Genomic DNA, 23,903 nt, shown 5'->3' with positions numbered 1-23,903 from the left:
TGAGTATTGCATCCAAATACCATGTGCTTTCTCTTGCACGGTATTTGTTTTCAATTTCCCATTGAAGTTATACGACATCTTGCTCGAGGTAATCTCCTTCGCCGGAAACTTCTGGGCGCTCCAATTTTTCAATTGTTTTAATTTGTGAACTTGACATTTAATAATTGCAAGAGCGACAGCTGACAAGCTGTCGAGCTTTGAAGCCGGAACACAAAGGCGAATTTCATCAGTCAGAGTGATAAAGTATGAGATATGCACAAGTTCAAAAGCCTAGAAACTAAACAAAAAAGCAGAAAAACGGACAAAAAAAGCGCAAGAAAAAGTGTAACATGACGTGGGACAGAGGCCAGTTGCACATCTCGCCGCAAAAGAAACTGTATTATCGTGGATCTCCTCCCAGCCAGTTGAAAGAGCCGTCATGTTGACCAATAAGAGAAGAGACACAAGAGCTAAAACAGCTAAAAAGAAGATCCAGGAAGCAAAAGCTGCCACACAACATATGCAAAAAATGTAATTTGTCCATGCGGATGTGCATCGGTTTTCTGCATCAAAAAGGCCCCATCCCAGTAAAATAGCACCAACCCCCCTTCGAACCCCACCAATTTTCGACCATCGAGCCTATCATCCATGCCCGTGGCACAGATTTGTGAGCTAATTCTCCACTGGTCCGTCCATACAAATGCCGGTAATTTTTGCATGGCGAGCTCGGGCTATTCAGACCGTCGGACGTTTGCTGGTCCCTTACATCCACCCCGGCGGCACTGGCCAGGACTCCTTAGAGAACCCGTTTGTGTGGCCCGAGCGGGTGTAAAATCGAACTGGCGCTACCCCGCAGGATTTGTACTGCTGCACATATCAAACGAACAAGAAAAACAGTTAAGGATAAAAAAGGGGGATTTTCATAACTTCATAACTTCATTCTGAGGCGGACCTCCAGACTAATGCCAATGATCAGGAGTGGTCAAAAAGACTAAGCTAGACCCCACGTCTACCTCCCAACATGCAATAATCGAGTCTTGCAATTAAGTTCTGACATTTTGTCAGTGAGTTTGTGAGCTAGTGCGTCGTAATGGTTCATTCGCACTGCATGCGTAAAACAAAGGAAATGCGTACATTCGTCATCTTCGTTAACCCAGCATCTCAAAGAGCGCATACGGGCACCCCTGCCGCCATTAATGATGACGACCTACACCGCGTAGTAGCGCCTGTCCTCATAGGCGACAGGCGGCGGTGGCGCTCCAACTGGCGGAGGGGGCATAGCTCCCGCAGCGTACGGATTGCCGTCTTGATAGACGGGTCCGTAGGCTCGAGACAAATCTGGCGCTGAATTACGATACCCGTTAGTCCTGGCTTCTTGTCTTCTGCGTTGCTTCTCCATATGTTCCAAGTGCTTTCTTCGCCGCTCCTCTCTCTCGCTGTCAAAGTGATGGCACTCCTCACGCTGCTCTTTCGCTTCCTTCCACTCAGCCATGGCACCCTTGATTCCAAGAGCCGCCAATCCAACCGAAGCGGCATCCTTAACCAAAGCCTGTTGCTTCTTTCGATGTGCTACTTCCTTTGACATTTTACCTTCCTTAACTTCCTTGTGCCGTTTCTTGCGAGCTTCATTTGTCTTGTAGATATTGTGGGCAGCGTGGATGGTGGCCACCGTCGCGAGGCCGGCGGTGAGAAATTCCTTACCTCTGAGCTTGCTGCGTTTCTTATTCTCCTCCGAGCTGGAGTATCCATCCGAGCTACTACTGCGGCTACTACTGCGGCTACGGCCGCGGCCATTGCGGACTCTGCGATCATTGGCATAGAGATCGCGATCACTACACGAAAACGGTCAATTCGCGGCTCCACTTCAACGCAAGATGCTTATACAACGTACCCATCGATACTGCGAGTCCTGTGAGACCGACGACGCGGCGGACTGCGGCTGCTTTCGCTTCCGCTGCTGTATGAGCTGCGACGGCCACGGGACTTGCTTCGAGCACGATCGTAAAGCTTCTTGCCTGCAGCGGCGACGGCGCCTCCAGCCAAAAGATCTCTGAGGCCACCACCACGCGAGCCGCTTCGGCCGCGGGAAGAGTAGCGGTCTCCCGATTGGCTCCGTCCGCGTCCTCTTGACCGAGATCGCTCTCCATTGATGAGCCGGTTGGCACCCAAGCCACCAATGACTGCTTCCGCAATGTGGCGTTTACTGTGACGCTCGGGGTCTCGGTCAACTAGACCATCGACGCCGCCTGCGCCAATGGCTGCAGTCAGGACTCTACGACCTTTGTCTCCAGTCCAAGGCCCAGCCTCTTTGCGGCTCCTAAATGCTTCGATCGCACCAGCTGTGACTGCTGCTTTGACGGCTTGTTCAATCTTCTCGTTCCTCTCGACACTTCGGCCACGGTGACGACCGTGTCTGTCATCATAGTCGTCATAATGGTCATGACGGCTGCCACCTCTGTGTTTTGACGCAGCACCAAGCGCGCCGCCAAGGCCAACTGCTTCCAGGACCTTTTCACCGGTTGACTTGCGTCGCTCCGGGCGAGGTCTGCCAGAACGACCATCATCATAGTCGTAGTCGTCACGTTCTTCCCGCTTTCTGGATTTACTGCGGGTATATTGTCTCAGAGCATAATCACCTGCCGCGGCTCCAGCAATACCAAGGGCAGCAGTGGCAAGTTTGTTTCTTGAGCGAGACCGCTTTTCGCCGTCACGACGATCCCACAATTCTTTTGCTCCAATAGCAAGCGCTGCACCTGCACCTGCGGCTGCAAACTCCTGAGCCCGGGAAGGAGATCGTCGATGAGAGCCTTTTTCTTCGCGATGTTTCCGGCGACCACCCCTCTCTTCGAGTCCTCCTGTTGAGCGACGAGGATCATCGCTATAGTATGCAGAATAGTAGTCATCACCCCGTCGGCCTCGCTCCAGAGAATAAGCACGTCGAGAAGGGTATCCTTCTCTTACGGTGCGACGGCTATATTCAGTTCCTGGAGCAAAGTCTCGTTGGATCTCCTCAACGGAGAGGTCGCTCTCTTGACGAGGACGATGAACTAGTTCCAGCTGGCGATTCTGATACGGCGCATAAGGATCTTGGTAGACTGTTTCGTAGTATTCAGTTGCCGGGCGGCTATGACGATACCGCCGGTCGCCGTAATCATAAGAATATTCAGACATGATTCAGCTCAAGCGGTTGAGCCCGCGCCACAAGCGATGACGAATTTCTCAGCGATATGATGTAGATTTGAATCCGAGTGTTGCGAAGAGTGAAGAACACCGATAACAAAAGAATATCGCGTTGATTATTGTGTTTGGATGTTGCGTGACAAAAAAAAGAAGTTGAGAAAGAAATGACGTGAGCGCTGTGAGATATATATTAGGATAAGTAAGTCTGACGGGTGAGATGAATGAGGTGGGGGAAAGAGCAAGAAGCGGGATTGAGGGTGGGCTAATGTGATAAGCAATTGAAGGAACAGTCGGCCCTGCAGCCTGACGCAAGCCCCGGTGGAAAGTGAATGGGGAGTCTCGGAGTCAAGGGCCTGTTGACGAATAAGATCGAGCGAAGAACAGCAAGGAAGAGGACATCAGAGGGGTAATCATGTAATAATGATAGCAAAAAAGGATGAATGATGTGGCTTGTGAGCCCTTGACTGCGCCCAAGGAAAGCCCCAAATATATGCTGCTGTGCTCATATGTAGCGGGCCGAGTGTTCTCCAAACCGGTCAAATGAATTCATTTTGTGGCCTCTGGTTGGCGGCGAGGACTGATGACGACGGCGTGCATGAAACCGCGACCCAACCTCCTCCACTCAACTCCGAGTGGCCATTCACCAGCAACCAACCGACAGAGCAAAGACACATATGGGGCAGCCAAGAAATCTATCCCACAAGTCCCGTTTCGAAACCGTTCCAAGAGCTCACAGGAATTCCAGAACATGCTGATTACTGTTTCCTGATGCGATAAACTTGTAAATCATCAGCATGAAAATAAGCTGTCAAAACTAAGTCACTTGTTCCCCGGATCGCCTAAAGTTCGGGGTCCATATCTATTCTTTTCGTCTATGGCTGATTTCCCCTCCCACGGCGCTGTCACCGAGCACGTAAGAAAGAGAGCCGTGGGTCGTAACCGAGGGCCCGCGACTAGGGCGTCCCTATCCCTTGGTTCTGCTGTAACCATATGCGCTGAAATAGACAACTCGGAATTATAACCAGAGAATCAAAGTCATGCAACGCGTACATGCATCCTCAAAGACAATCAATGAAAAAGCATGTGCAGATGTGAAAACATCATGTGTGTCATTGTGACCTTTTCGATTTGCAACTTGATTTACGTCACGCAAAGAGTGTCCTGGCGAAGTTAGCCTAGCAAGACCATACTCCGTAAAGCCGTGCAATGTTACCGAGCATATTGATCTCATCCAATTGACCTTTGCCATTGCACTCTAGCGGTCTGCCAGCGCCATACTAATACATCTCTGAAAATATGTTGCCAATAACAATACTTGTGGGAAGCACTGTTGCTGGTGCTACCTTGACCGCCAAAGTGAGTGAGTTGAGATGGACTTTCATGATGACTAAGGGTGATCGGCTCCAAGATCGACGCACGTGTGAATAATCTCGTAGATAAGATCTTAATTTTATCACCATCAGATAAGTCTATCAACGTCATTACTGTCTTGTACTTTCCTTCCAGTCCCAAAACCCAAAACCACTTGCTTAGCTATATTGAATCTCGAATAGCTCTGTCAATGTCTAATACAAACACAGATATATTGCTGGTATGTACTTGCATAGTTTCTACGTCCCTCATGATTCACCGCTAACCCAATGCTATCATTCAGGCCGGCGCAATCGCAGCATTTACAGTCGATCTTCTCGTCTATCCGCTCGATACAATCAAGACCCGATTGCAGTCGCCCGACTACAAACGGCTATATACCAGCAACAATGGAGCAGTCAACAGGTCTGCCTTATTTCGCGGGGTCTATCAAGGCCTAGGAAGTGTCATTTTAGCTACTTTACCTTCATGTACGAAACTTCCACTTCGGCCTCGCTACCTTTCTTATCAAGTCAGATTGCTAACGCATTTCCTCGACGTTTGGTACACATGCAGCAGGAGCATTCTTCACTACATACGAAGGTGTCAAGTCCATTCTGAGCCAGCATAACCCATCAATATCCTCCTCATCGAGCTCCTCTGGCTCATCTCCGCTTCTTCCCCAAGCCGTCATCCATTCCCTGTCATCCGCCGTCGCCGAATCTGTCAGCTGCTTTATTCTTACACCCGCCGAGGTACTCAAGCAAAATGCGCAAATGGTATCCACATCTTCAGCATCTTCTTCTGCAGCAGCCACTTCATCAACGATATACTCCCGTATCAACTCAAATGCAACACTTCAAGCCCTACGACGCTTCAAGCGCCCTTCACAGCTATGGAGCGGGTACGGCGCGCTGGTTGCGCGTAATCTTCCGTTCACAGCCATGCAATTTCCCATGTTTGAGCATTTGAGAGACAGAATCAAGAAGTATAGATCCGATAATCATCTCGCCACAGGCACGTTGCTTGAAGCTGGTGTAATCACTGCCGTCAGTGCAGGAAGTGCAGGCTCTGTCGCTGCTGTAGTCACTACACCAATTGACGTGGTGAAGACACGCATCATGCTTGCTGCTGCCGCTGCAATTTCGTCTGGCGATACCGCGCCCGCTTCTCCAGATTCCCATCACCCGAATCATTACCATCACCAGCGGAAAGCAGAGATGCAAGCTTCTGGCAACAACCCTATCTTGCTTCGGCAGCAGGAGAAAGAAGCTCTGCAAAAGCATCATCAACAGAGACCTGGTGCCATAGCCATTGGAAAGGAGATTTTGCGCAGCGAGGGCATGCGTGGGCTATGGCGCGGAGGCGCTCTTCGTGGCGTCTGGACCGCGCTCGGTAGCGGGTTGTACTTGGGCGCCTACGAAAGTGGTCGGGTATGGCTCGGTGCTCGATCCAGTCTTGAGGGCGAGAAGATTGCATAGAAGACCTTTTAACAGTAGATGGGCGTTTGAAACACCTGATATATCAGCATTTTAATAACCTACCTAGTCTCATGCGGAAGCAGATAGGCTCATAGATACTATATTTGTAGAATAATTCTCTTTTTCCAGAGTTGGACCACGAAATAAGGATAGTACTGCATATATTTTGCACCCAACTAGACCGCCTGCTGTGCCACTTCTAATCTAACGGAAGAAAAGGTGATCTCGAAAGAGATTGAATAGTCTAATGCGCAAGTACCCTTGAGCCCGACAATCTCGAGACAAGATACTAAAAGGAAAAAAGAACAAGGTCTGCACTAAGCCTGCCCAGATCCCCGTAAATTTTTGAACTCTCGTTCTCGAGTGGCACACGGCGGGTTTATTAGGGAAAGTAGACAGTCAAGAAGCCAGCAACCTAGGTACCTATGTAGGTTAGGGATGAGCAAGCGGGACTAGTCGGCCTTTGAAAGAAAAAACGAAGGAAAAAAAAAATCGTCTCTTGACGAGCATATCAAACCAAGGATCATTAGAGATCCGCTGATCCGCTGAATCGCTAACCAAGACAACGGCATCACACAAATACCACGACTGCTAGAGTTTGCGAGGATGCGGTTGTAAGGGGAACGGAAAAAGAAAAGGTACAAATCAGAAGTAAAAAATCCAGGACGACGATGACGACCAGCTAGTGATGGAGATAATACATTGTCTGTAGAGACAAAGAGATACGTAGCTACTAACGCCATAGATAAAATGTAAAGAAGAGGGGGAAAAAATACATAGAGCAACCGACCACCATATCCATTTTTGTGCTGCGCAATGCCAAGTAGTAGATAAGATGGAAATAAGAGCTCCTGTGAGCGTCATTGGAATCCTGTTTCCCACTTTATATTTTGCCCCGATAAGCCATCATTTCAATCCGCTTTTTTTTTAAATGGAAATAAAAAAAAAGGAAAAACAATTACACAGTTGCGTAATCCTGACTAATACCGGTGACCATTCAGTCAAGAAGAAGAGAGCAGAAGAAAGAAAAAATAAACCCGTATTTGCATTTCTAGTCAGTTCTCCTTATTTGGCAACTCGCCAAGACCAGGTTGCCATCATGCAGATGCGTTGAATAACCTGGGTCATGCCCTTGCCCATGGCTTCATCTTCAATAAACTTCTTTGCGACGAACAACTTTGTTTTAGGGCTGAGTTCCTCGTTGCCAATTGGCTGCACATTATCGGGAAATTCGGGAGACCGACTGCCAAGATGCGAAGCAATAGCAATAGAGTAAATGACGTCGCGGTTTTCCAGCTCCTCGAGCAAATTTCGGCAAGCACTGAGGGTATTGGCAGAGGTGCCCTCGTCATCGCGCAAAGTCAAGAACTCGCCCATAAGACGCCAGAAATCACGCTCCTGCACGCGCTGTGGCTCATACGGTTGCGTGACCTTGGGGCCATCCTCAGTCAAACCAAGTGGGTTCTTCTCCAGCTTTTGCCAATTCAGGAGGTGCTCAAGGATGACCACTCGGCAAATGGTCTCTTGCAGGCCAATCACTTCAGGATCATAGGAGGCTGACTTGCCCTGCATGTCAGTAACATCGCTGGGGGCAGCGGAGCGACACATAGTTATCAAGTGCCAAACAATCCTTGCCTCAAACGTCGGCAGCGGCACCGAAGCACCTAGATCCTGGATGTGCGGAGAGCCGCTCTGAATACTTTCAATCAACTTTCCAAACATTTCGAACAAACGCTTGTCGCTCACTAATCGCGCAAGACCGTGCACCTGGAACCAGCGCGACTCCAAAAATCGGTCAATGGCTGGCGCATAGACAGTGGTGAAGAATTCCTTGATGCGGTCCACGGTGGCGGGGGCGAACTCGACTGCCGGCTGCTCGCCGGGAGGAGGTACGAGCGACGACGGAACGTCACCTCCGGCGGCAAGGAGGTCATCGATCTTAATAGGCTTTGCAGGCGTGTAAGCGATGCCCGTATTCATAGTCCAACCGTCACCAGACGGCTCTTGCATGGGAATGGGCTGGGGAGGGGTAGCGCCACCTCTCTGATTCTGCGTGTCGGTTGCAGCCGCCGAGTACGGGCTCGCACTGCCCAACACCCCCTTCAGGTCTGGACGATAACCACCGACGCTCTCATATCCCGTCGGCGGCACCTGGAGCGGTGGTGCCGAAGCTTCCAGTGCTGGATCAATCGCAGCCGCATAGTCGTAAGGCTCAACCGACGTCGCAGGAGAGCTGACTCCAGTAGGCAAAGCCGGTGCATAGGCGGCGCTCACGGCCGGAGCGTAGCCATGGGGTGGAGGCGCGTAAGGCGAGGGAGCAGGAGGCATCTGGGGCGCGACGGCCGCCGTCAATGCCGCCGACACCGTGCTCGGAGCAGGTTGGATAGCGGCGGGACCAGGCTGGCTCTTGAAAATGGGATCGTAGCCCAAACATTCGCGCTTGCTCTTTTGACAGTTTCGGCAGGTGGGATGAGCTTCGTCACACTAGAAGAACAGGGTATCTCAGTCAGCGATTTGTAAAAGTTCCACGACAGGTGAGCCGCATCTGATCCAAGCATGGCTCTCGCCTCCACGCGGCAGGGGAGCGAATCGCTTGGCGATAACCGACGCCATTCGAGAGAGATCTCGGCATCGGCAAGGCAAGCAGCAGAGCTAGCGATAGCTTTATTTTATTCTCCGCTGCTCAAATTCGCGTCTCTCAAAACCAAACAAAAGACAATAAACAACGACAGTGCATCACTACATACCTTTATTCTCCGCTTACGGCAAGTCAAGCAACCGGTTTTCGTCCTTCGCTTAATCTCCTTCTTGTGTCGTCCTCCGGACATAATTCTTCCATCGGGAGCAGGAATGGGATACCGACTGTGGGGAGACATGGCCATGCCCGGGTGCTGGCCAGGCGGAGGATAAGCATGCGGTTGAGGGGGAGGGTAATAGACACCCATGGGTGCGACAGGCGGTGGCAAGGGAGAACCCATTGGGGCCTGACCGGGAGGCTGTGGCCGGGCTTGAGGTGGTTGCTGCTGTTGAGCTTGCACCTGAGCCTGAACCTGCTGAGACTGCGCTTGCTGCTGTGCCTGCTGAGGATCGATGGAGCGGATAGGAGGAAGATTTAGGGAAGGAAGCGAGACGTGAGACGCGGTCGGCGAGGCGCGATAGGGCTCAGCACCAGACTGAGGAGTGCCCGGCTGCTGCGGCGTTTGCTGCGGCGGCGGATACGCGTAGGCAGACATTGAGGGCGATGGATATGAATGGGGAGATGGATAAGAGGTCGACTGGCGCGACTGGCTATTGTTGGAGCTAGGCTGGGACATATTCGACAGCGCGTATTCGGGATACGGCAGCGAAAATGTCGATGACAAGCGAACGTATGTCGACGAAGAAGGTTGAAAGGGTTGATTGAGGCAGGGTGGTGGAGTAAGACGACGGCAAAGAGTTCTGCTTGTTCAAAAAAATTCCCACGCCTGTACGCGTCGAGGGTCGTGCGTTAACTTTCAGGGACTCTAGGAATGGGCAGAAGCCACCCACGATCCGGTACCGATGACGCTCGATTGGCAGGTAAAAGGGAAATAAACGAGTCCAACGGTGTCAAATCAAGCGACACGAGGCTCAAGCGAGATCGCGAAAGAAGTCGCCTGTTGGAAAAGGTGTGGTGTTGGAGAAACGAGGTTTAGAGAACGAGAAACGAGAAACGAGACGAGGAAGACGAAGCGTCTCGAGACGAGAGGGCAAAGCGAGAAAAATAAGACTGGGGGGGTGTGGGTGGTAGAAGAGGCGAAGGTCTCGCTTTTTCGAACAAGGGAAGAGAGAGAATTAATTCCAGTCGAGCGAAAAGTGTGAAGAGCGAATTAAAAAGAGGAAAGTGTTCAATTCTGTGTGTGGGCTTCACGTAATCAAACTCTCATACTCGTCCGTCACGTCTTTTTCTCATTTCTGCAGGAGCCCGAGTGTCCGGAGTTGAATTCTTGTCTACTGCACTTTCCCTTTTGGGCTGCCTAGCGTGAATGGTACAGTCATCCGTGCCGGCTGCTGAGGCTACCGAGGGCGAGAATCCCGGGACTGAAGGTAGGGAGGGTAGGAGGCAGGAGAGGCAGGAGTTCAGGTAGCGAGCAATAAGAGCCAAAACGCGTGAAAATCATTCAATAACGGTTTTACGAGGGCAATGGAAGAGAGGGTGGCTGGGAGAGTGGTCAGAAAGGATGTTTGAGGCTAAGGGTGAACAAAACCAGGTGTGATTGGGTGCCTCTTGTGGTAGACAGCGCACATTGATGATGCCGATGATTTTACCTGGGGCCAGTGATTCTAGGTACACGCTATCATGTAATGAGAAAAGCGTGGAAGGCTGGACATGACGAAGATGAATGAAGAATGTGTGCACATTGGTTGGTTCAGCTCGGATCCATTGCCTTCCTTTTGACCAAAACAGTAAGCGCAGCCCTGGTCTCTCCGGACACCCATCTCCAAGAGAGAACGATGACCATCTACGGAGTAACGCGCAATACGGGGTAATCAACAGAGAAGAGAAAGGTCATCTGGAAATAGGGCACCAAGCAGATAATAACCATACAGAATCCATGACTGCTTGATAGATACCGCAGTGGGCTTTTGACCCTATCTGTCATACTCAATCTGGCTTTGGGTCACCGTACCTTGAATAAATAATATCTCTACGAGGAATGGAGAAAGCGATGGATTGAATATCAAGGTCACGTTTACGATTGGACCTACATTTCGCTACCCTGACGATTGGTCTGCTTTCCTAACTTAAATACAACACCCTCAATTGGGAAGGTGTCATTCTACAAAGGTAAGGGCAAGGAAGAGAAGCAGTAAATCACATCCCTTTCCATGGTAAAAGCCAAAACAATCAGCAGAAAATGTCTTTCAAAATTGAACCTGAACGCGGTTCAAAAAGGCTGGGTAAGGCGACGGTAATGGCGTCAATTGGGATCCACGTCCAACAGGGTAGTTCTATTGTGACTACTGCAAATTAGAGGTTCCCGAGGGGAACGGAGCGAAATAACGTGGTCGTAACGGTGTCCTGACCCGGGTGTTGAAGCGGAGGCGGTTCGATACGTTGTTAGCTGCCGTGGGAAGCCAACCGAGCCAAGGGCGCAAGGCACCAGAGCTTGAAAGTGCCAGTGTGCATGGATCTCAAGTCTATGTCACTTCTCGTTAAGCAAAAGCCTCTGGAGAAAATGGCCAACGTGACTAAAAGCAAAGTACGTGTAATTCAGACTATCTTCGTAGCTATACCGAAGCCCTGGTGAGCTTGACCTTGAGTAGACTCTGGAGCAAATTATTTCGCGACAAATGAGACTCAGACTCCCGTTCCAAATGTAACCAAAGACGGCACATTATCGGATGCTTTGTATGTCTTTAATTATTTGACTTTTGGAGGCCCTTATGACCATAGGATGTAGCTCAGCGTGTGCGGAGCTTACTTGACCTCGTCGCATTTGCATAGAGAAACTGGTCAAAGACAATCGTCAACGGTGGGGATCAATTGGACCCTTGTCCTTGGCCAATTCTGCGTTGACGATTCTTCGATAGTTGCTATGCATTCTGGCATTGGCTAAAAGAACTTCAGATAAGTTCTCAAACATACGGAGAGCAAAAGGTCTTGAAGTGACGTGGGCTCACCGTCGTTAGCTCAAGCGTTCGAAACTCTGACGGATTCAGGACAGTCCTCTTTTCCGACATTCATGTGCCATGGAGCTATTATATGAAAAGTAAGAGTATCTACTCGTTCGATCCCAATGAGAAAACAATGCCTACATCATCTTCCCAACTTGGATGACTTACGAAAACTATTGGGGGAGCACTCTTGTGAATAATACATACAATGCCTGGGAATTTCCTGCAAGCGGTAGAACTCTGACGGCGGGAAGGCGCATGAGATGTGGGCAAAGCTGCGTGGTCAACGTCACGCGAGCGATTTTTCTGACACTTAACGCCAGAGAATGTTGTCAGCGAGCATGCTAATTCCCGGCAGATTTTCTGCAGACGAATAATATGGCTCTCGAATATGGGCCAAGATGACAGGAAGGACTGTTGATTTGCGACCAGCCGTGGCATGTCTGTACTACAGCCATCCGGAGGATTTGCTGGCTGCCTCCCAGGCCTCTCCCAAATCGTTCTTGGTGCAACATATTTTGTAATTACTAATCGTGCTGGATGACGAGGGAAAGAATGCATTTTGTCATCGATGCATTTTCTCGCGGGAACTTCTTGCATCGCAAGTTGCTGAATCCGGAAATTAAACTGGATTTAAGCTGTCAATTTGCGTCAGATAGAAAAGAGACTATTGAACCAGCGAAGGAAAAGAAGGTGGCATTATCACCACTTTCAATATATGAGATTTCGCCAAGAAATATATGCGATGAGAAGCAAGATGGTTAGGCTTGAAAACGCTTTTGAGCCTCACAAAAGAGGAGCCAAGGCACCAAAGAGAGTATACGATCCTTTACCAGAAAATGATAACTTTGATACAAAAGATGATTATTGTCCTTCCGTGAGTATTCTCGTCCAGTCGAAACTTCGCCATCGCTTCTTGAACCCCTCCACTCTCCTGTCACCTCCCTTCTGCCATCGGCCTTGCCGCTTGATTGCTGTAGGGTCTGCATCTAACATGCCTCCAATGATTTCCCGCGCAAATAAATCGCCTTTCGGCCAACGGTTAGGGTCTTCCACGATATGTCCTAAGCCGCCATCAAGCTCGAACCATACGTGAAAATAAGGCATCTCTTTGGCTAAAGAACGTCGGAAGGCAAGTTTCCCAAGGCCCTGGTTCTTTGCACGTGCAAGTGTGTCTATGAGTTTCCTATGCTGAGTCCATTCCTCATCTGAAGAGAGGATCGCCTCGCGGAAAAAGGCAGGAGCTGTCTCTCCAAGACTGTAAGGAAGAGGAACCACTTCCATTGCTGCGTGTCTTTTGCGTTCCGGTCGTGCTGCATTTTCGTAAAAGACCACGTCGCGACCTTGCTCATGATACATTCTGGTCAAACACTTCATGAAGTTCTGAAAATTATTGTGAGCTATTTTCGGGAACGCCGAGATGATACATTACTCACTCGCATTTCTTCCCACTCGTCATCGTCACATTCGAGCAGGTTTAGCCGATGCTGAATTGGCACAATGCATGCACCACCATCGGCAAGCTCTGGTTCAGTTGGCAGGGTAAGGTATACTCTCGTTGCAAGGGAAACTACCGGTGCTATAGGAGGCGTGTTCGTATCCTCATGGTGACACAATGGGCATGTGTCAAGTATGCGGTTCATTTTTTGAAAATCTGAAATGGCCATATTTTTGAGGTTGATCTCCGATTTTTGGACCCTTTTTGCCAGCTTTTCGGCATTGTCGTCCATGTAGTCGAGATCATCCTACACACTTCCATTAGCAGCGTCATAGAAAAGGTGAGGAGCCGAACACGCACAGTGAACCTTCCGTCTTTGGCTATTTGTTCTGCAAACCGCTGACCCTCGCCACCAGCCTGTCCTCGGGATCTTTTCTCGGCTCGGACCATATCTTCAATGCTCATGTCTTCATTCTCTTCAACAAGGCCGCGCTCCCGGCCACGTTTGTTATGAACTGCCTTAACTTCACCTTTACGATCAGCAAGGAGGCGGCTCTCCATAGTACCAAGCACCACTACTCCAGGATCCTTGCGATTGGCTGCCACAGCCATGGCATCATTATATTCTGCTTCAAGACGCGCAGCGTCTGATGAGCGACGGAGCTTTGCTTTCATCATTTGAGCCTTCAACCGATTCAGAGCACTTTGGTCGAGGGGCAGAGTTTTCGTCGGGGCAGGCTCTGTTTCGAAAGTCTCGCCCTGAGGCGGCTCCGTTTGTTCGACCTCCTGCTTAGATGAGCTGTTTCTTCTGATTCCGTAGTCTAGCTTTCTCTCTTGAAACAGCTCTCCGCTAGGTTTCTCTTTTCCAACGTAGCCTTCGCCGTAGGTCTCACGGCGGTCCAGCTCTATTTGCTCCTCGCGTGCATCATCGAAACTTCGTAGATCACCATATCGCTCCAAAGCAAACTCCTCGACTCGCTTTCCTGTCTCCTCAGCTTGTCGATAGATTGCTTTTAGTTTCGTCATCCGCCACTTCGAGCCGGCATCTCCAAAGGTATAGTCAACATCGTGCTGGGATGGCTCGTTTGCAATATCTTCCAAGCCTTTCCCTTCCGCTAGATCTTTGAGATGGGTGTTTAGTTCATTTTTGTGAACACTGAGGTTGAAGTCTGGCTTCAATTGCTTTTCAGTTTGCTCCCTCGGTCTCTGGACACCTCGTTGAACGTAGTCGACATCTAAAGCTGAAGGTGCCTCCATCCACGTATCGCGCTTTAGGGCCGGCTGTAGAGGACCTTCCGCATTTTTTGTATCTTCATTAGAAGCCTCTTTCTCGACCCATTCGTCTTCCTTCTCATCCGCCTCATCGTCTGCTGGTTTCCGAGCCTTTGTTGTTTCGCATCGTGGAGACCTTCGATGCTTTCGCTCGTGCCGGTCATCAGAATCATTTCTTGGGTAGTCATCCCCCGCACGACGCGAGCGCTTGTGTCTATGATGATGACTTGAACGGTCCTCGTCGGAGTAGTCGCGATCCCTTGAGGATCTATGGTGGTGCCGGTGATGATGGTGGCGGCTGCGATGCCTTGAATTTGCGTTGCGAGTCCGCTCAGACTTGTCGCGATCCTTCTCGGCGGCTAGAGACTTTTCGAAATCTTCCAACGTCATTGTTGAATGTGGTTTTTATTTCTTCCTGCGGAGTCGAAACCAATGCAGAAGCTCGGAGCTCGAAGCTAGCTTGTGTATGCTTGAGTTCCCCGAAACTGATTTGGCGAAGCGAGTTGACATCACCTAACATTTTGCGAAGCGGCATAAGATTTGACAGTTCATCTCTACAGAACTCTCTCGTTCGAATTTTCATCTCGTCGACATACCACAAGCTCTGCTGTCGATTGAGGAACCATGTCGTCTCAACCTGTTTCAATCGTCTGCGTCGGCATGGCCGGTGAGTCTTCCCTTGTCAGAAAGACGGAGAACTTTTTTGGTCGTGGACTTACTCTTTCGACCAGGCTCCGGCAAGACGACTTTTATGCAGCGCATCAATTCTCATCTTCACTCCAAGAAGTCTCCTCCATATGTTATTAACCTTGATCCTGCTGTGCGAAACGTGCCGTTTGACAGCAACATTGATATCCGCGACTCTGTCAATTACAAAGAGGTCATGAAACAGTATGTCCATTACTCCGCATTAAATTTTGGTGTCTCGTTACTAATGCTGGCCTGTTATAGATACAATTTGGGACCGAACGGGGGGATCATCACCTCGCTCAATCTCTTTTCCACCAAAATTGACCAAATCCTGGGCCTCCTCGAGAAGCGAACGGCTCCGGACCTGGAGAATCCCACCGTACGGCCGATTAAAAACATACTCATCGACACACCCGGCCAGATTGAAGTGTTTGTCTGGAGTGCATCTGGAAGTATTCTTCTAGACTCTCTCGCATCCACGTTCCCTACGGTCATAGCATATGTAATCGACACCCCGCGAACTAGCTCTACCAGCACGTTCATGAGCAACATGTTATATGCATGCAGTATATTGTACAAGACAAAACTTCCGATGATTCTGGTCTTCAATAAAACCGATGTCAAAGATGCTGAGTTTGCAAAGGAATGGATGACAGACTTTGAGGCCTTTCAAGAAGCTTTGAGACATGAAGAAGAGATGGGAAGCTTCGGTGGCATTGAAGGCGGAGATGGTGGCCTCGGTGGTGGAAGCGGCTACATGGGGTCGTTGCTGAACAGCATGAGCCTCATGCTGGACGAGTTCTACCGCCATCTCAGCGTTGTTGGGGTAAGTTCTATGACTGGCGATGGGGTGGATGAGTTCTTCGAGGCGGTCGACGAGAAGGCCAAGGAGTTTGAAAGAGACTACCGCCCAGAGCTGGAGAGAAGGCGGAAAGAGCGGGAGCAGCAGCGAGAGAGCAGAAGAGAGCAAGACCTGGGCAGACTAATGAAGGACATGTCCGTTTCTGGAGGAAAGCGTCCTCAGAAGGAAGAACCAGAAGTGATCAGCGACCTCGAGGACGAAGGCGAGGATATCGAAGCAGAGATGGTGGAACCAGATGATGATGATGATGATCTGGCCATTGATGATGACCAGCAACGCGAGAAGATCGACACTGCCCTATCGGACAGATATAAGCAAGCGCTTGCTAAGGAAGGTGACGCCGGCCATGCTCCATCAGGAGAAGACTTTAGTTTCGCCAGGTACCTGCGAGCGAACCAGTAAACCAAGATACACCATTAGGCAGCAAAATGTCCAAGCAAGGAGAAGCGGGCGTTGGTAGTAAAATATTTGAGGCTTTTGCCGGGGGGCGTTGGTTGGAATATTCTTATGCAATATGTGGCTAGACTCATTTCACATTCTTAGAAGAAACCATAATTATCAATAATTACCGTGTTTGCGACTTGAAGGGATGACAATTAATATTGTGATACATCCACAATCTATACTTCGCTTACTATGATCGAACGGGGTATCTCATTGCTGTCAATCGCACTGCTTCCTTGGGAATATTGCAGAGATACAAAGATTATCGAGAAGACGCTCCCTCATTGCTGTTAAATGCTCTAATCCAACGCCATTGAGTGCTTCACAAACTTCAGAAAATGCCGCTTACTCCCAACGTTGGGCTTGAGCAGCAGTATCTGCATCTCTTGCTCGTCTGTTCTCTTCGCTCTCGGCTTTCAATGTGGTGGCTCTTGTTTGCCTTCTCTGCTCATCAAGCTGCTGCCCTAATTTGCCAGTCTTGGGCTTGTTCGTCGCTGCTGCTCGATCCTGCAAGGCATCTCGTTACTCCACGTGCTAACCATTTTTATGCCGCCCACCGTGCGTTTGAAACTACAGACACTTCCTCAAAGGGGCACTCACCTGTGCGGCTTTAGCAGCAGCTTCACGTGGGTCTTGATTCGGATTGGCGCCACCTAAGGTCCGACCTGGAACATTGGCTCTGGCAGGGACTGAGGCTCGTTGGTTCGCAGAAGGCGGCGGGGCAGATCCAAGGGTACGTCCTGGCTGCTCGAATGGGTCGGATGATTTTGACTCTTTCCCGCAACAATTGCCCATGATTCAAATAATTATTCTATTGTGGTCGAAATATTTCTACAAGTACCAAGGTGGGAGGGACATCGATTGACATGGGCCACAAATAAGATCATACGCAAGACCAGTGACATTGGCCGAATCACGTCGGAGATGATATGTATTCGCGCTTACTCCGCTACGATGGAGAGTAAGTCCAACCAGAAGCCACAAGGCGAACCGATCGGCACTCTCGCTTCTGCCCCGCACAGAAACATGCGACGCACCAGAATTGTCAGGCACATGCGAGGACTAGTTTGCGCAGGACTTCAGTTTGAATGGACGACAGACAGAGTAAGTAGCGGTTTTCCTTATGATTTTAGCATTAGCAAAAGTTTCTTCATGGTTTTTTAATCTGTATTGCTTTGCGTTTGGGCTTCTGTGCGATATCAAAATCATCAGTCGACTGTCTCCGTTTGCGTTGTTCGCGTGAAATCTTTCAGTCTTTTCCTGTCTCTGCAGATTTTTGAGTCCCTTGGTGGTTCGCATGCAATCATTCTGTGCTCGAGGGCCACACTGTGCCCAGCACACGTTGTCCCACTTCCCACTTTCTAAGGCCCTGTCGCGTTTGCGTAATGTAACCAGCAAGGAAAATTATAGATTCAACAAACTTTTTTATTGACTGTCAGGCAGATATCATCTACCCGTCTCGCTCCGGTAATTCCGATCGCCAGCGCAGCTCAAGCTCATAACAGCGCCCCACGATAGTGGGCTAATGGCCCTGACAACCAGGACGATCCAGCTGGCTCTCTAAGAGGAAGCGGCCGTTTTATCCTTCTCAATTCAGTCCTTGCATATCCTAGTCTCCTCTCACGTGGTGGAGCGTCGTCTAACCATGGCCTCGGCACACGATGCAAATACTGCATCCCAGCACGAAGATGATGCCGCCTCGGCGTGTTCCGCCACCTGCAGTCAAAAGACCTGTAGCAACTGCTGCGACGAGGATCATTGCGAAGAAGACCATTGTAAGGAAGACCATTGTAAGGAAGATCATTGTGAGGAAGACCATTGCGAGGAAGACCATTGCGAAGAGGATCATTGTTCACAGTCTTGCGAGGGCTTTGTGAAATGCAGCGAAGGCCCAGAGTGCGATTCGCCATCTAGCCTTGTCCAGGCTTGCATTTCAGACTCGTGCACTGTCCCGCCTTGTGTCAGTACCGCATGTGCCGAAGAGACCTGTGCGAGTTTTGCACCACCATGCTTTGACACACACTGTGCTTATCCGTGGGCAAACAGTGCTGAACAAAGTCCGTCCATGGTCCCTTCGCCACTCAGTACCTATGTCAGCAGTTCTCAGACTGGTTTGTGGACTCCAGTGGATGGATGGTTGCGAGACAGCGTGTCGCCATTACAGCAGCGGGTACATGTACGAGGCCATGGAGAGATGCCTACACCCAGCCCGTTCTCACTCGAAGACGATCCGAGTGGTTTAGCCCTCTCCTACGATCCTTACGCATATCCCGACGCAAAAAAGGCCAAAACTAGCCACAATCCTTCGGAGGAAGTCGCAACATACCTCCTCCCACATTCTCTCCCAGAGACACAGACAGAGCAACATCCGACCTCGCTTCAGCCCACGTCAAACCCGTCGTTTCTATGCCTCTGGGGCAATTCTTGCGGCGAAGAATTTTTTGATTTCAACGCGCTAGAAGATCATGTACAGCATAATCATGTCCGACCACAGACGGTGTTCAACTGTGAATGGGACAGCTGTGGACAAGTCACCGCCTCTTCTGATTTACTCTCTCACGTCCGACACAGTCACGCTTTTGCTGATGAGCATATTTGTCTCTGGGCAGGGTGCGAAGCAAAATTTTATCGAGTCGAAGATTTGGAAGAGCATGTAAAGATAGCGCACGTTCCTCAGAATGCCCTTTATTGTCAATGGGATCACTGTGGCATACTGGCCGATGGGCCGGCCAATCTGAGCAACCACTTGCAAACAAATCACCTCATTGGACTCGGCGTGGACCATAACACCCAGCAAACGCACTTTTGTACCCATTCGCACTCTCATAATCAAAATCATCTATATCAGCATCAGCATTTCCACCACCTTCATGGGCATCCGCGTCCTGATGACCAGACCTATGTTCTCAAAGAAGATTCGTTCCCACGACACAAGCCAATCTCATCCCGCTCACAGAGTACACCGTTGGAATCCCAGAATCCCGTTGTGCCTTCCGAAGATGAACCCGAGGAGGGCGACGATAAGTCTCAAGTTAGAATCTGCAGTTGGTCCGAAAAAGATGGCAGTACATGCAATCAAACCTTTGATAGTGTACGCGATTTGCACGAGCACGTAAAAGAGCACCATGTCGGATCTGAGGATAGCAGAGAAGATGGCTATGTTTGCAGGTGGGCCGGCTGCAGTAGGATGGCTATGAAGCCGTTCAAGCAAAAAGGGAAGCTGGAACGCCATATTCAAGTACACACGCGACGTATGGATTTACGCAAGCCCTTCTTTTCTTTTCCGTATGTCTGATCTGCTAACGCACCGTAGTAAAAAACTGTCAATGCCAGTTTTGCGGCAAAGAGTTCTCAGCGCAGCAAGCACTGGCACAACATGAGCGCACTCACACCGGAGAGAAGCCTTTTCTATGTGAATACTGTGGAAAGGGCTTTGCTCAAAGTAGCGCTTTGAGTAAGTAAACCTCAAATCACTCCTCCGAAACAAAGGAGGCATTAGAGCTAATAGCAATTACAGCGATGCATAAGAGAACGCACACAAATGAAAAGCCATTGAAATGTGATTTTCCTGGTTGTAACAAGACCTTTAGCGAAGTAAGCAACAATCAAGCCATTCCGCTCAATGCTGTCCGACGGAATGCTAACAACAAGTCATTGACGTCAGTCATCCAATCTATCCAAACATAAGAAAAGTATGTAATTTTCTCCTGACATTGAAGTTTTGAGCTTAAGCATACTGATTCATATTCTAGCACATAGCAAACTTCCTCGCGAGCACAGGTGCACTTTTCCTGGTTGTGATAAATCTTTCCATCGATTCGGTAAGCACAGGATCGGTTTTCAATTCACATTACGATTGAAATTAATAATTAACGTATTGCTTAAGACCAATTGAAACGACATCGAAAAGTTCATGAGAAGAAACGCCAATTGACAGACGTGTCTGGAAGTGATACCAGTGCGGCTTTCCAAATCCCGCCCTATCCATCATCACATTCGAGTTCTCGATCAGCCTCTGGATCCTTTGAGCCTTTAGATCTACAAGAGCTACGATAGCAAAACCAACCTCAGCATCGCATTCCCAACGCATTTATGAGGTTTCTTGAACGTCGCTTGCCAGAAGCTCAGGAAATGCAGCTACCAGCGACAAAAGCCTCCTTTAATTCGGGAATGACCCTCTGCGCTGTGCGCAAGGGGTAACCATGAATCATGATTGACGGAGTTAAAAGAAGAGAGACAAGAAGTTACGAGGACAGGTGGACCGTGAAATAGCAACTCGCGGTCAGTATATATCGGCGTTGGTGATTTGATTTCATTCAAAAAAGAGGGACGCGAGTCGCAAAAAAGGCATGATCTTGGGTGGATAGCATTGATATTTTACATCCTTTGTTGACTGTGCTCTTTCGAAACACGCACTTGATCTGCATCGGCAGATTAGAGCTGACAGGCGGGCAGTGTATCGAACTTATCCGATGTCGCTGCGCCTCGTCCCATTCGAACCCAGGACGCAGCACCTAAAACGGCTCTCGAGGCGATCTTGTGCGAGGATTTTTTACTTTTCCTATTTCATTTTTCCCCCTTCCCTCTGCCATTCTCTCTTGTTCCTTTCTTTTCTACCCAATCCGTTAATGCTATCCAACTCTCATGCTTGCTCCAACTTCAATCCCTCATGGAGCTGTGTTGAGCGTGGCAAAGATACACAAAGCCGGCTAACTGAGCCTGACTTGCAAAAGTCGCCCATGATAGACCTTTAATCTCCTTCCCCCCCCTTGGTTGTTTAAAATTATACCCATCATACTAGACATTATAAGAACAAAGGAAGAGAAATTAAATTTGAGATCTGATGAATTATTACTTGTCTGCGAGAGTGTTATTATCACTGCAAATTAACACGGGCAGTTGTCCATACGGTCTAGGAGTTCTTTCTATTCATTTCTCCACTAGTCAGAAGAGCGAGGGTACTGGCAAAGGCAGTACCGTAGAATAAATGAACAAACAGAATCCTCTTCTGAAAGCTATTTCTGAGGTAAAAAAAAACGCCCGGTTCACTTATCCCGACCACAACGCCTAAAAGCCAGAGAAGAGGAAAATAATGATACACTTTACCCGACAAGCACCAACAAAAAGCGGGAAAGAAAAAAAATTTAGGGAAGGAGCTAAATGTCAGGCGCCGAAGCCTTGGCTATCAGACGAGACGAAAGAGGTAACAAGTGTAGTGTAATATGTAAAGGCACAGTAGGGTGTGGGGTAGGGTATGGTATCTACATTGATGTGTGAGGAAGTAAAAAGTTGTGAGATTTTATTCCCAGGGTGAAGAAGAGGGGAAGGGAGCTGGAAAAATAGAAAGGGAAGCCTGTCAGATGAATCGAGATGATATGGTGATGCTAGAGTAAGGGAAATTGAAAAAGAGCAAAGTCTCTCTCCCAGCGCTCCGTCTTCCACAAAATGAAGGAAAACGAGTAGCGAAAATAAAGACCATTATTTCGCTGGCTGACCCATCTTGCCTGCACCAGTATCGACCTTCTTCCGGGCGGGCAAATCAGGCACCTTGAACCCATCCTTGGTCATGGTGGTCGAGGAGCCAGAAGCATTGCTATTGGCGCCACTACCCACTTGGGTGAACGTGCCAGAGCGGAACCAACGGTCTTCTTCGGCTTTACGTTTACGATGCATTTCCGCTTGGGCCTTCGGATCGACCAGCTCGAGACCTTGAACGGGGGTAAAAGCAAGTGAGGAAGCGGTGCCGGCCGTGGGACCACCGACGCCAGAGGACCGCAAGCCGTGAGCGCGCAGAACGGCCGCATTGTTTCCAGCGCCCTGGCCAAAGCCGCGTAGCGACGAGGCCATGCCGCTGACGGGCGTGGCTGCGCCCCAGCCCTTGTTGTTCTTGCTGAGCTTGGCCCTTGTGCGTTGGTCGATTTGCAAGTTTCGGATGCGCCCGTCGTTGGCTTGGCCAATCATGCCGAGACCAGCGGTGCCTTCGCCGGCGCCGTATCCGACTTCTTTTTCTTCCTTGCCGAAAGCCATGCGGTTTTGCGCCTTGCGGAGATCCGTCATGGCGGTGGCTTCCTTGGCCTTGCGGGCACGGCGACCGCCTCGTTTACGGGAAGGTTTGTCGTCGGGGACGGGAAGAGCGCGTGCGCCTTTGTTGGGTGGGGGCTCGGTGAGCTTTTCAAGTCGTTCGAGGCATGTCTGGCGGAGTTCTTCGCCAAGAGCGCCGTTAGGGCTGTTGTGCACGCGGTCGACGCGCGCGGCGAGGATGACTTTGGCGGAAACGATTCGCATGGCTTGCCGTTTGAGATCGCTGGGAATACCTCGGATGATGGGCGAGTGGTAAAGGAATCCTTGCTGACGGACGCCAACGTTGGTGGCGAAACCGGTCTGGGATTGTTTCTTGGAGCCCAGTGGGGGAAGGTTACACGCTGGGGTTTTGGCTAAGCCTGTGAGCCCTCCGGCGAAATTGAGAAGTTGAGCAGCGGTGAGAGATCCGATGAGAGCGGTGAGGTTTGGCGCGAAAATGTTCATCCGCGATTGCACGTATTCTGTGAGAATTCTCTTGGCCCTGTCGAGGGAAAGCGTCATCTCGCAGGCTCGCGTGACAGTCTGTAGCTCGGCCTCGCTCAGTGCGCGGCCGGCAGTAGTGGTAGCCTCCACTGTGACAATCATGAGAGTTGGTCCGTCTAGCACGCTCCTAAGTGAAGCGCCGATGATATTGTCCGTTTTGGAAGCCAGCCCTTTTATATCGTCCATAGGTCCATTTCCAATAATTGCCACGGTTTTGGCGTAGTCGAGGGGATTGGTGACCAACGTTTCGAGTTCCGGGAAACGGTTCGAGTAGTGGTCCCGGATAAACTTGTGCACCAGAATAATCTCGCTGTCAATGGACGTTGAGAGCGTATTTGATTGAGTAAGAAGATGATATTCCGGGTTATCTTCGATCGAGCCCACATTGGTCGTTTGCTTCTCTGGTGGTAGGTTTTGGAAATGTGCGATTCTCTGCAAAAGAGGCGAAATGAACGTGTCAGGACTAATTCATCAAGCGCACAAGATGTAAACTTTCAAACTTGACGTTCAATGGATGTAGAAGGGCAGGAGAGTGAGAGCTTACCTCTAGGACAGGTTCCAATGTCTTCATCAATCCAGCAACACTCCGAACGTCTGTGATGGCGCCCAATTTCATCTTTTCGACCTTTGCCTTTGCCTCCTCTTCATCTTCAACATCGTCGAGCGCGCCCATGTGATTGTCACCCATCTCTTCATCCTCATCCCCGACGGCTTCCTCGTCGTCATCTAGTACCATTCCGCCATCGGCCTCAGCAGACTTTGACCTTTGTTGTATTCCATTTTTCACAGAGGGGGACTGTGTCCCATCCTCGTCGGGGACTTCATTTGAGAGATCCTGCTCTCCTTCGGAGCCGGACTCTTCAAAATCGTTCAGAAGCTCGTCTGCTAGAGTCGACATGGCTGATCAAGTGGTGTTGGCCTCAAGTCGTAATAATGGACCGGGAAAATATAAGACGGGCTCTTAAACTTCCCGCGCAGTGACGAAAGTGGGAGCTTCGCGAAGGAG

General features: G+C 49.8%; 9 protein-coding genes across 9 annotated transcripts; 3 read left to right on the top strand and 6 right to left on the bottom strand.

The window, feature by feature from the left end:
* Positions 1-979: 979 nt before the first annotated feature.
* Positions 980-3,643, bottom strand: L228DRAFT_279611 (hypothetical protein). Its single transcript, XM_018335698.1, has 3 exons — positions 1,871-3,643; positions 1,114-1,811; positions 980-1,029 (listed from the first exon to the last, which is right to left on the bottom strand). Exons 1-2 carry the CDS (start codon positions 3,148-3,150, stop codon positions 1,187-1,189), a joined length of 1,905 nt encoding a protein of 634 aa, XP_018191960.1. The 5' UTR covers positions 3,151-3,643; the 3' UTR covers positions 980-1,029; positions 1,114-1,186.
* Positions 3,644-4,668: 1,025 nt separating this feature from the next.
* Positions 4,669-6,146, top strand: L228DRAFT_226237 (mitochondrial carrier). Its single transcript, XM_018330411.1, has 3 exons — positions 4,669-4,750; positions 4,814-5,000; positions 5,086-6,146. The coding sequence occupies exons 1-3, from the start codon at positions 4,721-4,723 to the stop codon at positions 5,988-5,990; spliced, it is 1,122 nt and encodes a 373-aa protein (XP_018191959.1). The 5' UTR covers positions 4,669-4,720; the 3' UTR covers positions 5,991-6,146.
* A 652-nt stretch (positions 6,147-6,798) lies between these two features.
* On the bottom strand, positions 6,799-9,804 carry L228DRAFT_242866 (hypothetical protein). Its single transcript, XM_018331552.1, has 2 exons — positions 8,738-9,804; positions 6,799-8,474 (listed from the first exon to the last, which is right to left on the bottom strand). Exons 1-2 carry the CDS (start codon positions 9,302-9,304, stop codon positions 7,056-7,058), a joined length of 1,986 nt encoding a protein of 661 aa, XP_018191958.1. The 5' UTR covers positions 9,305-9,804; the 3' UTR covers positions 6,799-7,055.
* A 1,913-nt stretch (positions 9,805-11,717) lies between these two features.
* L228DRAFT_242865 (hypothetical protein) lies at positions 11,718-12,217 on the bottom strand. Its single transcript, XM_018331551.1, has one exon. It carries the CDS (start codon positions 12,186-12,188, stop codon positions 11,733-11,735), a length of 456 nt encoding a protein of 151 aa, XP_018191957.1. The 5' UTR covers positions 12,189-12,217; the 3' UTR covers positions 11,718-11,732.
* A 39-nt stretch (positions 12,218-12,256) lies between these two features.
* On the bottom strand, positions 12,257-14,760 carry L228DRAFT_226233 (hypothetical protein). Its single transcript, XM_018330410.1, has 3 exons — positions 13,426-14,760; positions 13,064-13,372; positions 12,257-13,010 (listed from the first exon to the last, which is right to left on the bottom strand). The coding sequence occupies exons 1-3, from the start codon at positions 14,725-14,727 to the stop codon at positions 12,492-12,494; spliced, it is 2,130 nt and encodes a 709-aa protein (XP_018191956.1). The 5' UTR covers positions 14,728-14,760; the 3' UTR covers positions 12,257-12,491.
* Positions 14,761-14,886: 126 nt separating this feature from the next.
* L228DRAFT_226229 (putative GTPase npa3) lies at positions 14,887-16,535 on the top strand. Its single transcript, XM_018330409.1, has 3 exons — positions 14,887-15,004; positions 15,069-15,228; positions 15,289-16,535. The coding sequence occupies exons 1-3, from the start codon at positions 14,962-14,964 to the stop codon at positions 16,289-16,291; spliced, it is 1,206 nt and encodes a 401-aa protein (XP_018191955.1). The 5' UTR covers positions 14,887-14,961; the 3' UTR covers positions 16,292-16,535.
* A 50-nt stretch (positions 16,536-16,585) lies between these two features.
* Positions 16,586-17,258, bottom strand: L228DRAFT_279606 (hypothetical protein). Its single transcript, XM_018335697.1, has 2 exons — positions 16,934-17,258; positions 16,586-16,840 (listed from the first exon to the last, which is right to left on the bottom strand). The coding sequence occupies exons 1-2, from the start codon at positions 17,126-17,128 to the stop codon at positions 16,679-16,681; spliced, it is 357 nt and encodes a 118-aa protein (XP_018191954.1). The 5' UTR covers positions 17,129-17,258; the 3' UTR covers positions 16,586-16,678.
* A 720-nt stretch (positions 17,259-17,978) lies between these two features.
* Positions 17,979-20,389, top strand: L228DRAFT_264798 (hypothetical protein; the record flags this gene model as incomplete). The annotated part of the gene is made up of 6 exons (XM_018334617.1): positions 17,979-19,584; positions 19,647-19,787; positions 19,851-19,927; positions 19,998-20,025; positions 20,086-20,154; positions 20,220-20,389. The coding sequence occupies 6 exons, from the start codon at positions 17,979-17,981 to the stop codon at positions 20,387-20,389; spliced, it is 2,091 nt and encodes a 696-aa protein (XP_018191953.1).
* Positions 20,390-21,371: 982 nt separating this feature from the next.
* L228DRAFT_242860 (Prp31 C terminal domain-containing protein) lies at positions 21,372-23,865 on the bottom strand. The gene is made up of 2 exons (XM_018331550.1): positions 23,442-23,865; positions 21,372-23,329 (listed from the first exon to the last, which is right to left on the bottom strand). The coding sequence occupies exons 1-2, from the start codon at positions 23,793-23,795 to the stop codon at positions 21,812-21,814; spliced, it is 1,872 nt and encodes a 623-aa protein (XP_018191952.1). The 5' UTR covers positions 23,796-23,865; the 3' UTR covers positions 21,372-21,811.
* Positions 23,866-23,903: the final 38 nt, after the last annotated feature.

Source organism: Xylona heveae (genome assembly GCF_001619985.1).
Source record: "Xylona heveae TC161 unplaced genomic scaffold L228scaffold_1, whole genome shotgun sequence".
NCBI lineage: Eukaryota > Fungi > Ascomycota > Xylonomycetes > Xylonales > Xylonaceae > Xylona > Xylona heveae.
This window is presented reverse-complemented; position numbering and strand designations above follow the sequence as displayed.

Excerpts from the sequence above, each read along its gene's own strand:
- L228DRAFT_226229 (XM_018330409.1), top strand. The coding sequence starts at position 14,962 with ATGTCGTCTCAACCTGTTTCAATCGTCTGCGTCGGCATGGCCG. Across the intron at positions 15,005-15,068 it reads CGTCTGCGTCGGCATGGCCG|GCTCCGGCAAGACGACTTTT; the intron begins GTGAGTCTTCCC and ends TCTTTCGACCAG. Across the intron at positions 15,229-15,288 it reads TACAAAGAGGTCATGAAACA|ATACAATTTGGGACCGAACG; the intron begins GTATGTCCATTA and ends GGCCTGTTATAG.
- L228DRAFT_242865 (XM_018331551.1), bottom strand. The coding sequence starts at position 12,188 with ATGCATTCTTTCCCTCGTCATCCAGCACGATTAGTAATTACAAAATAT.
- L228DRAFT_279611 (XM_018335698.1), bottom strand. The coding sequence starts at position 3,150 with ATGTCTGAATATTCTTATGATTACGGCGACCGGCGGTATCGTCATAGC. Across the intron at positions 1,812-1,870 it reads AGGACTCGCAGTATCGATGG|TGATCGCGATCTCTATGCCA; the intron begins GTACGTTGTATA and ends GTTTTCGTGTAG.
- L228DRAFT_242860 (XM_018331550.1), bottom strand. The coding sequence starts at position 23,795 with ATGTCGACTCTAGCAGACGAGCTTCTGAACGATTTTGAAGAGTCCGGC. Across the intron at positions 23,330-23,441 it reads CATTGGAACCTGTCCTAGAG|AGAATCGCACATTTCCAAAA; the intron begins GTAAGCTCTCAC and ends CCTCTTTTGCAG.
- L228DRAFT_226237 (XM_018330411.1), top strand. The coding sequence starts at position 4,721 with ATGTCTAATACAAACACAGATATATTGCTG. Across the intron at positions 4,751-4,813 it reads CAAACACAGATATATTGCTG|GCCGGCGCAATCGCAGCATT; the intron begins GTATGTACTTGC and ends GCTATCATTCAG. Across the intron at positions 5,001-5,085 it reads TTTAGCTACTTTACCTTCAT|CAGGAGCATTCTTCACTACA; the intron begins GTACGAAACTTC and ends GTACACATGCAG.
- L228DRAFT_279606 (XM_018335697.1), bottom strand. The coding sequence starts at position 17,128 with ATGGGCAATTGTTGCGGGAAAGAGTCAAAATCATCCGACCCATTCGAG. Across the intron at positions 16,841-16,933 it reads CTGCTGCTAAAGCCGCACAG|GATCGAGCAGCAGCGACGAA; the intron begins GTGAGTGCCCCT and ends GATGCCTTGCAG.
- L228DRAFT_226233 (XM_018330410.1), bottom strand. The coding sequence starts at position 14,727 with ATGACGTTGGAAGATTTCGAAAAGTCTCTAGCCGCCGAGAAGGATCGC. Across the intron at positions 13,373-13,425 it reads CCAAAGACGGAAGGTTCACT|GATGATCTCGACTACATGGA; the intron begins GTGCGTGTTCGG and ends GGAAGTGTGTAG. Across the intron at positions 13,011-13,063 it reads ACGAGTGGGAAGAAATGCGA|AACTTCATGAAGTGTTTGAC; the intron begins GTGAGTAATGTA and ends AATAATTTTCAG.
- L228DRAFT_242866 (XM_018331552.1), bottom strand. The coding sequence starts at position 9,304 with ATGTCCCAGCCTAGCTCCAACAATAGCCAGTCGCGCCAGTCGACCTCT. Across the intron at positions 8,475-8,737 it reads GCCGTAAGCGGAGAATAAAG|TGTGACGAAGCTCATCCCAC; the intron begins GTATGTAGTGAT and ends CTGTTCTTCTAG.